The 11,542-nt window shown below is 38.8% G+C and overlaps 4 protein-coding genes across 4 annotated transcripts; 2 read left to right on the top strand and 2 right to left on the bottom strand.

Moving 5' to 3' along the window:
• Positions 1-2: 2 nt before the first annotated feature.
• On the bottom strand, positions 3-3,189 carry trmu (tRNA 5-methylaminomethyl-2-thiouridylate methyltransferase; the record flags this gene model as incomplete). The annotated part of the gene is made up of 9 exons (XM_072453511.1): positions 2,985-3,189; positions 2,196-2,361; positions 1,136-1,242; positions 924-1,046; positions 677-849; positions 522-575; positions 374-440; positions 200-300; positions 3-86 (listed from the first exon to the last, which is right to left on the bottom strand). Coding segments are annotated over exons 1-9 (957 nt in total), but the record flags the coding sequence as incomplete, so codon positions are not given.
• Positions 3,190-3,207: 18 nt separating this feature from the next.
• srr (serine racemase) lies at positions 3,208-5,815 on the top strand. The gene is made up of 7 exons (XM_072454987.1): positions 3,208-3,294; positions 3,774-3,951; positions 4,027-4,208; positions 4,598-4,728; positions 4,810-4,958; positions 5,047-5,136; positions 5,354-5,815. The coding sequence occupies exons 2-7, from the start codon at positions 3,774-3,776 to the stop codon at positions 5,593-5,595; spliced, it is 972 nt and encodes a 323-aa protein (XP_072311088.1). The 5' UTR covers positions 3,208-3,294; the 3' UTR covers positions 5,596-5,815.
• Positions 5,816-5,830: 15 nt separating this feature from the next.
• Positions 5,831-7,092, bottom strand: tprkb (Tp53rk binding protein). The gene is made up of 4 exons (XM_072454988.1): positions 6,851-7,092; positions 6,320-6,442; positions 6,079-6,255; positions 5,831-5,975 (listed from the first exon to the last, which is right to left on the bottom strand). Exons 1-4 carry the CDS (start codon positions 6,989-6,991, stop codon positions 5,889-5,891), a joined length of 528 nt encoding a protein of 175 aa, XP_072311089.1. The 5' UTR covers positions 6,992-7,092; the 3' UTR covers positions 5,831-5,888.
• Positions 7,093-7,250: 158 nt separating this feature from the next.
• On the top strand, positions 7,251-11,223 carry alg10 (ALG10 alpha-1,2-mannosyltransferase). Its single transcript, XM_072454985.1, has 3 exons — positions 7,251-7,604; positions 8,173-8,370; positions 9,252-11,223. The coding sequence occupies exons 1-3, from the start codon at positions 7,440-7,442 to the stop codon at positions 10,305-10,307; spliced, it is 1,419 nt and encodes a 472-aa protein (XP_072311086.1). The 5' UTR covers positions 7,251-7,439; the 3' UTR covers positions 10,308-11,223.
• The last annotated feature ends 319 nt before the right edge of the window (positions 11,224-11,542 follow it).

Genomic DNA, 11,542 nt, shown 5'->3' with positions numbered 1-11,542 from the left:
TCTCGAGGCGGCTCCATTGTGATCCAATGAAAACGATCTGTCTTTATTGTGTCCCGAAAAAGAGAAGGATGATTGGTGGTTGGAGCCTTGAGAAAAATAAAATGACAACACTATGGAATATATACTTTATATTGTTATTGAACAGGGTAATACCAAAATAAATGGATAATATTTTGTTTATAAAAGTTAATTTTCTCACCACCATCACATCTCCTGTAGCTATGTCTTTGTCTACAACAAACCAGGGGTCCCTCTGGCCTCCTATTCTTGCTCTCTGCCCCAGTGTCAAAGTAAACCAGCCTAAGTGAATAGAGCGGAAACACAAGTTTAATTATAACATTATTTGTCAAAATACATGTAAAAACAAACAAACCTTTATGGTTTCCTTTTACTGAACCATCTTCAATAGATACAAAGTTTCCTGGTTGAGGCTCAAGATACTACAACAAATTTTTTTTTTAATCTTCAGATTGACTTGAATTTTTCACTACTACAAAGTTATTATAGTGTTTCTCTCTCACCTCTAAAATAAAATGTTCAAAATCTCTCTCTCCAATAAAGCAGATCCCCATACTCTGTAAGAATATACCATCATAATTTGGTGTTGTATCATATCATATATACAGGCATAAAATAGTCTTGAATACACAATCACTTTATGACATGTTTACTCCACCTCTTTTTTCTTGAGTACATGGTGGAGACCTGCCCCAGCCGCTATTTTTCGAACAAAGTCTTTGGTGAGTCCAGCCAATGGGAACAGGGTGTGTATGAGAGCATCTTGTGGGATTTGACTGAGGAAGAAGGTCTGGTCTTTAAAGAGGTCAGCTCCTTGGTGCAACCGAACAGCTGCACTTGACAACAATAATGTATTGATCAAAGTCTAGCCTTGAAAATAAAAATAGTGACGGAATGTGACTTACGATTTCTGAGCTCAAATCTGTCCCTGAACAATTTGGTTGGAGGTGAGGAGATCCTCTGTTGAAATACTTCTTCATCTTCTTGGGAGGTCCTGGCGTAGTGTCCAGTTGCCATGGCATCAGCCCCTACCAAAGCAGAAAACATATCAACTCGTGATGTAAAAATAAAAGTGGATGTTAAATTATGAATGGTTTACAGAGGAGAACAAATATACCTAGTGTATTTATTGCATACTTGTGGAAATGGTTAAACTTGATATGCTTATTGCACATAATGTCTGGATTTGGAGTTCTTCCTTTCTGGTATTCTTTTAACAAATTACTGGAAGAAGAAAAAAAAGTCATTATATGGTCAGAGGAAACTCAGAACAAGACTAAATAAAAACAGCACATCAAATACACAGAAATGTTGATCTGCAGAGACATGATCCATGATCATTTCCCCCAAATGATGCTGTTTTACTAACTCACCCACAGCCCTGTTTTACCACAAACCTATAAAAGGTCAGTGTAGTCCTGTTTTGTACAGTTTCCTCAAGTGTTAAAATAAAGCTTTACCTGTATGTGTATTCTTTAGGCAGACACTACACTATATAATATAGTATTAAGGGGAAAATATTATGATTATTTAAGTTGTTATTGGCCTTTAAACATGCCTTTGAGTACCTTTAGTTTGGCATCTCATGTTTTAGAAATAAAAAAGAAAATATTTATAACAAACAAAATTACATGGGGGTCTGCTTATTTCCAATACTGCAATCTGTGTCATTTCCCATTGCAGCCAGTAGATGGCGCTACTACTCAAAAGTTTAAGGTACAGATTTCACAGAACATGCTTTGGGATAATGTCCTGGTCTCAGCACGCAGATGTGCTGATCATGATAATATGATAGAAAAGAGTCTGGCTATGATTTATGGAATTAAGAACGGCAAAGAAGATTATCAGCGCCACGTCAGAGCTAAGTCAGTTATCAAAGACATTTTTACTGCAAACTAGCGCAAATGAAGCTAAATGCTGCTCCAGGTATGTTTTTGATGAGGGAACAATGTTAGAACATGGTCAAAAGCTCAAAAAAGACAATTTTGCATAATATGTGCCCTTTAACCAGTCTACATGAACGTTTAAAGATTAGGAGTATAGAATGAACATATGTGATTTTGTTCTGCCCATGTATTAGTCAAGGTTGTTTTAGACTATGCAGGACCACCGTAGTCTCCTTTATCAATGGGAAATACTGCATTCTTGTACTCAGCAATAAAGTGACTGATACTCACGTAAAAACCTCAAGCCAGTACTCTTTGACGTAGGATACTTGGTGAAAGGGGATGTCTAGAGTTTGACACACTTTGTAGGCATCTTCACAGTCTTTATCAGAGGAACACACACCAGACTCGTCCAAAGAATCCCAGTTCTTCATAAACACTCCAGTCACATTATAACCTTAACGAAAACATTTGTAGAAGTATTATTTGTTTGAACATTGCTTTACTTTTTTTGTATCAAGTATGGAACACGTGTCCGCACCAGTGTCCTTAAAGACACAATGAAAGGTTCTCCTGTTTTTCAAACAGTTAGTTAAGATAAGATAAGCCTTTATTTGTCCCGCAATGGGGAAATTCCAGGGTTGCAACACAAAGTAGGTACAGAAGTAAATAATAAAGAACAGATAACTAGTTAAAAAAAAAACTAGTTTGGTATGATAGCACCTGTGTTAAATGTTTATCATAGTTTTACTTCTGATAAGTTGCAGTTTGTGAACCATCAGTGTGCGTCGTGTCATTGAAAACTCAGACACAATACACTTTTAGGACGGTTTGAATGATCATTCAACAACATACGGGTGTTATATGGTATTATTGTTTGTCAATAACTGTTGTGTAATGCATATAGATTTTGTCTCTAAACTTTACAAAAAATGTCAAACGGGACAAACAGGTCGAATGTTCAGTAAAATCTGAACTATAATTGTGTATACGTTTTAGTGAGATGTGTATTCCAACCTGTCACATGACCTTTAATAACGATGAAAAGAACTAAAGGCATGTGTTTTGGTGTCACCTCACCTCGTCTCTTCAATAACAGCGCGGCCACGGAGCTGTCAACACCTCCTGACATGGCACACACGATGTGCCTTACAAGGCCCATGGTTTCCTAGCTGCAAAATATACCAATCTAACCGTATTCACAGCCGTTTTAAGTCGTATTTTTCTTTTCGGATTATGAAATTGTGGAAGGGCGCCATGTTTATTTGCGATCCGTCGGTAAAAAGTGTCCGTGTGGAAACAAACGAGTCAAGAACAGAAACGAAGCAGCAGTACAACACAGCGTAATCGAGCTTGATTCTAGAAATTGGGAAAATCGTGAAATTCCAAGGTGAGTTGTCTAATCACCAACTGAAACAGTTCCTTCATTAAGACTTTTGCATTGCAGGTTAAGGAAGTTAAGAAAGTTAAGTTTCTGTGCTGCACATGAACAGATCCAAGGGTCAAGTGACAAGTCTGTGCGACTCAGAAGGAAAACATGAGCTCTTTGCCATTCATGGTTTTCATTTTGAGGACATTTTCCCATTCAAAAATATAATAATTGTTTTTAATAGCTATGGCAACGGTTATAACGGTCCTCAACATTCTGAAACCCATGGGTTTGTTGGGTTTTGTGTCAGAGCTTGCTGTGTTGTTCCCTGTACTAATAACGAAAAGAGCTATCATTAATGGTTCACAATGTATCTTTTTCTGGTGATCCTACTGGAAAAGTTACTTAGTGCACTTTTAAAACTATGAACACATTTAAAACATAAACCAAACCAAAAACCATTCAAACATGCTAACTTATTTTAATGTTTTGTGTTCCAGATGACTCAAGTGACTGCTGATACAGTGACCCTGGAGCTGCTCAGAGAGGCCCAGGAGGTGGTGAAGAGCAGCCCACTGGGGGTCATACAAACTCCCATGATCTCCTGGGTACAGACAACCCTTCCGCTGAATATCAACTGTGATATCCACATCAAACTGGAAAACATGCAGAGAACCGGTCAGTGTCAGGCTCCATATTCATCCGTATTATGCAATCACTGTTTGTCAATGTGCACTGTCCGTTGTTTGACAGGCTCCTTTAAGATTCGAGGTGTTGCCCACCAATTTGCTCAAAGACAGAAGGGTGGTCATTTTGTCACAATGTCCGCTGGGAACTATGGGAAGTCTTTTGCATATGCTTCAAAGCACTATGGATCTAAGGGGAAAGTGGTGATGCCAGAGACAGCCCCAGTGTCCAGGTCTATTCTCATACAGGTCAGATTTGTATGTGATTTTAACCCTAACCCTTTATTGTTTGTAATAAGTTATCATGCCAGACTATTAAAATGCCTGTGGCTGAGTTCAGTCCATTGCACTCACCAAACACATTCATAAACTAGTATTATGTGGGTAGAGAAGGCAAACATTTGACTCAAGTTACTTCAAAACATTATTACTCGAAGTGAGTAGTGGAATGAACAACGCCGGTGCGATCAGAGAAACTGTGACCCAAAACGACTTGCGAGTTGTGGCATCTAACCGGGATGGAAAACAATGACAATTAAAAAGTAGTTGTCCAAGAAATATGTAAAATTTTCATATGTGTTGATCAGTTAAGCCATTAGGCGCTGTAAATGATGCTCTCTGGTCATACTTTTCCTCAGGGTTTTGGAGTTGAAGTTGAGAGAGTTCCTACCCCTTGTCTGATGGATGTGGTGAACCGCTGTGTTCAGGAGGAAAACATGACATTTCTGCATTCGTACGATGATCTGGATCTCATAGCCGGACACGCAAGGTACTGGATTTAAAGTGTATTAATGTCTGTTGGGTAGTTCTACCAATTCTCTTAGTGTTGTCATGTTATCTGCACGTTCAGTCTTGGCCTGGAGGTGCTGGAAGTGCTCCCTGACCCTGATGTGGTGGTAGTTTGTTGTGGTGGAGGGGGGCTTCTGGCCGGTGTAGCTGCTGCTATTAAACTGTCTGGATGTGAAAAGACCAGGATATATGGTGTGGAGCCACAGGGAGGTCAGGGACGAACCAGAAAAACTGATAAGTAATACATTCTTGTGAAGATTACTGGGTTTACTGGGTACATGTTTCCCTCCCTTTTCAGCTTGTACCATGTTCCAAAGTTTTATTGAAAAGAAGCCAGTTGGTATGGATGCAAAGAGCGTAGCATCAGGACTTGCACCACCGTTTGCTGGTAAGGGTTGGTCAAAGAATCATGGATCATACTCAAAATTTGTTTTTCTATTGCCTTTTCATATTTATATTATATATATTATATATATATATATATATATATATATATCATATTTTTTTGTATTTAATCACCTTCCTATTAGTGGGTTGTAAATTGCTGGCTGGAAACATACTTATAATATATGAGTACTGACAAACACTGTTTTTTTATTTTGTAGGTAAATTGCCTTTTGAGTTGTGCCAGCGTTTTGTGGAGGAGATTGTCCTTGTAAGCGACGAGGAGATCAAATCGGCCGTGTCCACCCTCTACAAAGCAGGGCTGGTGGTGGAGCCCTCAGGGACGGCTGCCTTTGCTGCTGTTGTGAATAATAAAGTCCCTAATCTGGAGGGAAAGAAAGTGGTCTGCATCCTCAGTGGAGGCAACATTGGCAAAGATGAGCTCATGAACTTTCCAGACTGAGAGAAGTGCAACTGTTTTGGATTAAGATTGAATAAAGGGCTGTTTAATAATAATGATAATAATAATGACTTTTAGTACACTAATATTTGTGCAATGTAAAATCTGGTTGTGCCAAATACAAAAGTACATTCAATTATATATTTTTTGTCAGTTATCAATGAATTGAATCCACTTAAAACCCAACCAGAACTTATTTTTATATGTTTATTTTTTTCAAGATACATGTACAAAACAAATAACACAAATTAAACCTCAAAACACTACTGTATAAAACTCTTTCAAACATCTTGTGGCTACAGAACATCTTTAATGGCCATTCTGCACACGACTGCATCCAACAGTGTCCCAATCTTCTCCTCCTGTGGAGTAATTTTAAAGAACTGCAGGACAAAACACCAAGTTAGCAATAATGAAGGATAATTCTATGGAAAAGAAACATTGACAATTACTAGAAAGTATTTGGATAATAATTTACAAATGCACCTTTTTGACTTTGGTCGTGTCCGAGAGCGAGGATATGTCATGTACTGGGATCTGTTGTCCAGCCACTCGATTCACGATTTCTGACAAAGGCGGAGCGTCATCTTGATTATGAACTAAAACCACCAAAACTGAGCTGTCTCCATCGGAAATCCCAAACCTTTTAAAGGCTTCTGAGATCTGTAACAGAAGATGCATTACATTGGAAAACGACATGGGAAATGTTTATATCTGAACCACTTACATTATTAGTGGGTGAAAGATTGAAAATGATCTCTGAAAACAGACTTCTTGTTTTCATTTTACCAATCTTCTGTAAATGCACTGCTTTGTTTGCAGCTACCAGCGCCTGGAAAGGGCTAAACACCTGTAATGCACAGTACACATGTTCAAATTAGTTTATCTACACAATCAGGGCCGACCCTTCCACTAGGCCGTATAGGCCCCCCTCTGGGTTTAAAAAAAAAAAAAAAAAAAAGAGTTTTTTTTTTTTTTGCTTGGCGGAGTTTTTTGCGCCCCCTTCTATGTATCCAAACACTATTTTGGGGGGGGGGGAGTAGCTCGCCTAGGGTGATTATTTGATATTATTCCATACCCATACAAATTACAATGGCAGTTTATTACAGTCATTTCGTTATTATTAAATCAGAACAAAGATTAATGTACTTGTTTTTGTTTTCAATTTGATATGCAATTGTTTTCAATTTAATATACATGTATATTAAAATGCATTTAATATGCATTTTAATATACATTAAAATGTTCCTTGACTTACCATTGTAGGACTGATCAGAGCTCCATTGAATTTACCCTCCACGGCACTCTGCTTGAGCTCGGCGGCGTTTTTAACATCCTTGAACAGCATCTGGGTGACTTTATGGTCCGGGAATAACTCTAACTCTTGCGTTAAATGCATATTTGGAAACTTTACAGAGTAAACAGCACGTTTTACTACAGCGCTTCTTCACGTGAACGTCAGCTCAGGGGGAACCATAACACAGTGGCACCATCCAAAGTAAAACATAACAAAAATAATGAGTAGCAGTGCAATGAAATCAAGTTTATTTAAGTTTCTATTGCCTGGTATTAATGCGCTTTTATGTATTAAAAAGAGAGCGTGTAAAGCTTTATTTTAACATAGGAACCTTTATAACTTGACCGTGTTCGACGTAGAGTGATTAAACGAAGCGCACCGCCAGCTGTCAAATATCAAACTCTTCCGCGCAATCTCATCTACACGGCAAATATAACAACAAAACGGCGTAGGATTGCTTTTGAAACCGCGTCGTGATGCGTTTCAAGCCCGATCAAAGCTAGTCTTCTTTGAATTGAGTTGTAGCCCGAGTGACGGGTTCGGTTAAACCATGGAGAAATTTGAAGGCTACATTTTTACAGCTCTTTGCAGCACCAACTTCCTCATCTCCTGCCTGGTCTTCTCCAGAGTCACCCGAGAGCAGAGGGAGCCTTACATGGATGAGATCTTTCACGTCCCACAAGCTCAGAAATACTGCCATGGAAAATTCAATGAGGTAAACCGTCTAAATATAAGTGTACAAATGAATACATTGTTGGTTGGGGGATTAGCAAACAGCAGCTCACTTAATGATGGAACAAAGCCTCTTTTAAGCTCACAGCAATCTCACATAATTGAACTGTGTGTTAGCTATATTCAGCAGATTAGGTTTTATGCAGAAAGTCTCTCCCAGTACTTGGCTTTAATTTACCATATATTTGTTTGATTAAAAAGTCTCAGTAAAATTTGTATTGTTTTAAATATAGTAGTAGTGTTCTTGATATGTAATGGATTGCTTGGAAATCTCAACATTGCTCCATTGATTAGTTATCAATGCTAGCTAGAATACTGAAATATGATCTAATTAACTTATGTAAGAATCTCAAGATATTTCTTTAAAAAGAAAAGAAACAAGATATTTTGTTCTTTGCAGAAGACCTCAAGATGACTGCGGCCATTGTGATCATATAACACGCCAACTCAAACTGCAATTTCGAAATCTAAAATGTGGAAATCTAAAATTTGTTTATCTTGAATACGTAGCTTCTATTACATTACCATTGTCTTCACATTTCTCTATGCAGTGGGACCCTATGATCACCACCCTCCCTGGCCTTTACCTCGCCTCTGTGGGGGTCATAAAGCCGATTGTGTGGCTGGCCGACCTGAGCGGTGATGTCGTCTGCTCCACTGCCATGCTGCGATTCATCAACTTGCTGTTCAACTGCGGCGACCTCTACCTGCTCTACCTGCTCACCTGCAAACTGCATCAACGAGAGAAGGTAGCGTAGTGTTAATGAACAGTTGACCATACCACAACAAACCTGCAAAACATCGTTCTATGATAAACAGGAAGTCAGCCATGTTGAATCAAAGTGGCGCCGCCACGTTAGACTTTTTTTTTTTTCATAATCGTACTTGTCCTAGGTTTTTTGTCCGATCGAGCTCAAAACAGCACTTTTTGCATCTAGAGACATTGAAATGTAATAAATAATATCCTCTCGTGCCGTGGTCTTAGCATTAGCGTTAGCATCAGGATTTGCGGCGGGTCTCTGTTGCTAGGTGACGGAGGTACAGGGAGGAGGGGGTCTAAAGAATAAAGTCTAAAGAATAAAGCAGTGTCGGGGAAATCGTGATCAAAACATGGTCGCGTGGGTGGTTAGAGCTGCTAGCGCGGCTTTAATGTTACATTAATTCTGCCCCAGTTTGTCAAAACATTAATGGAAGATCTAGCACACCTGCTTATAGGGAACACTGAGCAGAAATCCATTGGAAAGCACTAGACAATAAACATTACGGTTTTTGTACCAGTTTACCACTTCCATTGGTGACATTGAATAATTCAGGGTCCAAAACATTCACTCATTGTCAATATTGAAATTTGTAAACTCTTTCTTCACTTTCTGCTACAATGTCCTACAAATACTGATTATGGAAAATATTATGCAACATTATTATTTGGCTTTTGAAAACACTGCTTTACAATAAACACTTTTGGATTATATGATTTTTAAAAGTTAATGCCAAAAATGAAAAGACAAACTCCTACTGTGTTATTAAATGAAGCAAATGAATAACTAAATGACTGTGCAACAGTTTTGGACATGTTTTCAGGCTTTACGTCTCACTATTGTTTTTATTTACTTGTTTTTGTTTTTTTTAGACTCGCACTGCCTCACGTCGTATCCTCTCGGCTCTCTCCCTCTCCACCTTCCCAGTGCTGTACTTCTTCAACTTTTTGTACTACACTGACGCCGGCTCTACTTTCTTCATCCTCTTCACGTACCTCATGACACTTTACGGCTGCCACAAGGCCTCGGCGCTCCTCGGTGTGTGCGCCATACTCTTCCGCCAAACCAACATCATCTGGGTGGCTTTTTGCGCCGGATGTTTGGTCGCCGCCAAAATGGACGAAACCTGGAGGGCGGAGCAGACCAAGAAGAAAGACGAGCCCAAATCCCAAGTTCCTTTGAATTTCAGCGGTGTAAAAAAAGTGCTGGTTTTCACATTGGAGTTTGTGACTAACCCTGTGCACGTCAAGTCTGTTTTACTATTGGTCTGGCCTTATCTTCTTGTAGCCATTGGATTTCTCCTGTTCATAGTCTTAAACGATGGCATAGTCGTCGGTGACAGAACGAGTCATGAAGCGTGCCTGAACTTCCCCCAGCTGTTGTACTTCCTCTCCTTCACCCTGTTCTTCGCGCTGCCCCTCAACGTTTGCTACTATCGCGTTGTGCGATTTCTCCAAACCCTGAAAAGGCAGCCATTTTTCTTTGCGGCGGTGACGGCTCTCGCTTTGTTTCTTGTTTGGAAGTTCACTTTTGTTCACAAGTACCTTCTGGCTGACAATCGACATTACCCTTTCTATGTGTGGAAGAACGTTTTCCAAAGGCACGAGCTGGTCCGTTATCTTGTTGTTCCAGCGTATGTCCTTGCCGGTTGGAGTTTTCTGGACTCCGTCAAGTACAGGTCGTTATTTTGGATCTTGGCGTTACTGGTTTGTATCGCGGCCGCCACTGTACCCCAAAAACTACTCGAGTTCAGGTACTTTATTGTTCCATATCTGATGTACCGCCTGCACATGCCACTCCCCTCTCTCCCTCGACTGATTATAGAGTTTCTTCTGTACACCGTGGTAAACGCGGCGACCATTTATATCTTTATTAATAAGAGTTTTCAATGGCCGGACAGCACTGCCAAGCAAAGGTTCATGTGGTGAAAGCAATGCTCTTTTTAAGGGTTTGAAAATGACGTCGACAGTTTTACATTAAGATGATGCATTTGGAGTGAAGTTGCAGCTTTCTGGTCTACACGGCGCACACAACACATTTGTGAATTTCATGCATGTTTTATTATGCATCAGTCAAGCATATTGATAATGGACATTTGATTATAAGCCAAAAGCAGGTAAACATTTGGTCCTCAAAGTTGAATATTATGCTGCATCTTGAGGAAAAGAAGTTTGAATATTTGGTAATGAAGGCATGAAAGAACGAGTGAACGTGCATTTTGAAAGCACTCATTTGACTAAATACCCCTGAATAAGCATTGTGTTTGTAGCCTGAGCTGTAAATATTTAAGGTAATGTTTCAAATGATATAATACAAAATCCACAGAATGTACATACACAAAACTGTTGCATTGTAAAATATGACTGTAATACACATTTGTAAAACCAAACGACCAAATGAGAAGATATAGCCATACTGTGTTTTTGTATTGGAGACTGTTAATATGTGATGTACACTGGGATCTTATATGAAACGGTTACAAAGAAAACACTTTTTCTTCTTTTGATTTCTCTTATTGCTTTGTGCACTGCAATCTAAATGTGTCTGTCTTGTCCATTGTGTTTTTAATATTTGTAAGTGGCTGTATTTCATTTTTCTTAACATTGACCAGTAATTTAAAATGTTTTGTACGTAATAATCGCCGTTATCTCTGTGTTTATCCCAAACTAAGTGTGCTGATGGTGCATTTTCTTCCCCAGCACTTGGCCTGTAGTATCTTTGGTGACCTATAGTATTTTTACAGTGTACAGCGTAGTACAATGTGCCCCTTTTCATTTGGCCCACTGTGAATGTGTCCTGTTTTTTTTCTTGCATTAATAATAAAGTGAATTGATTTTGTAAAAAGCACCTTTTCATTCGAGTTGATTTTGTGGATTATTCTATTGCTTAGCCACTAGGAGGCACTCGTAATCTTAATTTGTATCAGTTCAAGCTATGGACACTACCAAAACTAAACTTTTTCACATTCAATAAATCGATCTGTTCTAGCATTTATTCCCCTAATGCTTATTATAGATTATTCTTTCTCAAATATCCTTTCTAGGTTTGAGTTGAGTATTTTGGGGGTTTATGAAATCAAAAGCTGTTTATCAAACACCTTGATCTTAAAACACACTTTGTATTCAAGCAATAGCTTGTGTATTTTGTTATGTATTTAATATTT

This window comes from Eucyclogobius newberryi, unplaced genomic scaffold, assembly GCF_026437365.1.
Source record: "Eucyclogobius newberryi isolate DKJ021-1_F unplaced genomic scaffold, fEucNew1.0.hap1 SCAF_2, whole genome shotgun sequence".
Classification (NCBI taxonomy): Eukaryota; Metazoa; Chordata; class Actinopteri; order Gobiiformes; family Gobiidae; genus Eucyclogobius; species Eucyclogobius newberryi.
This window is presented reverse-complemented; position numbering and strand designations above follow the sequence as displayed.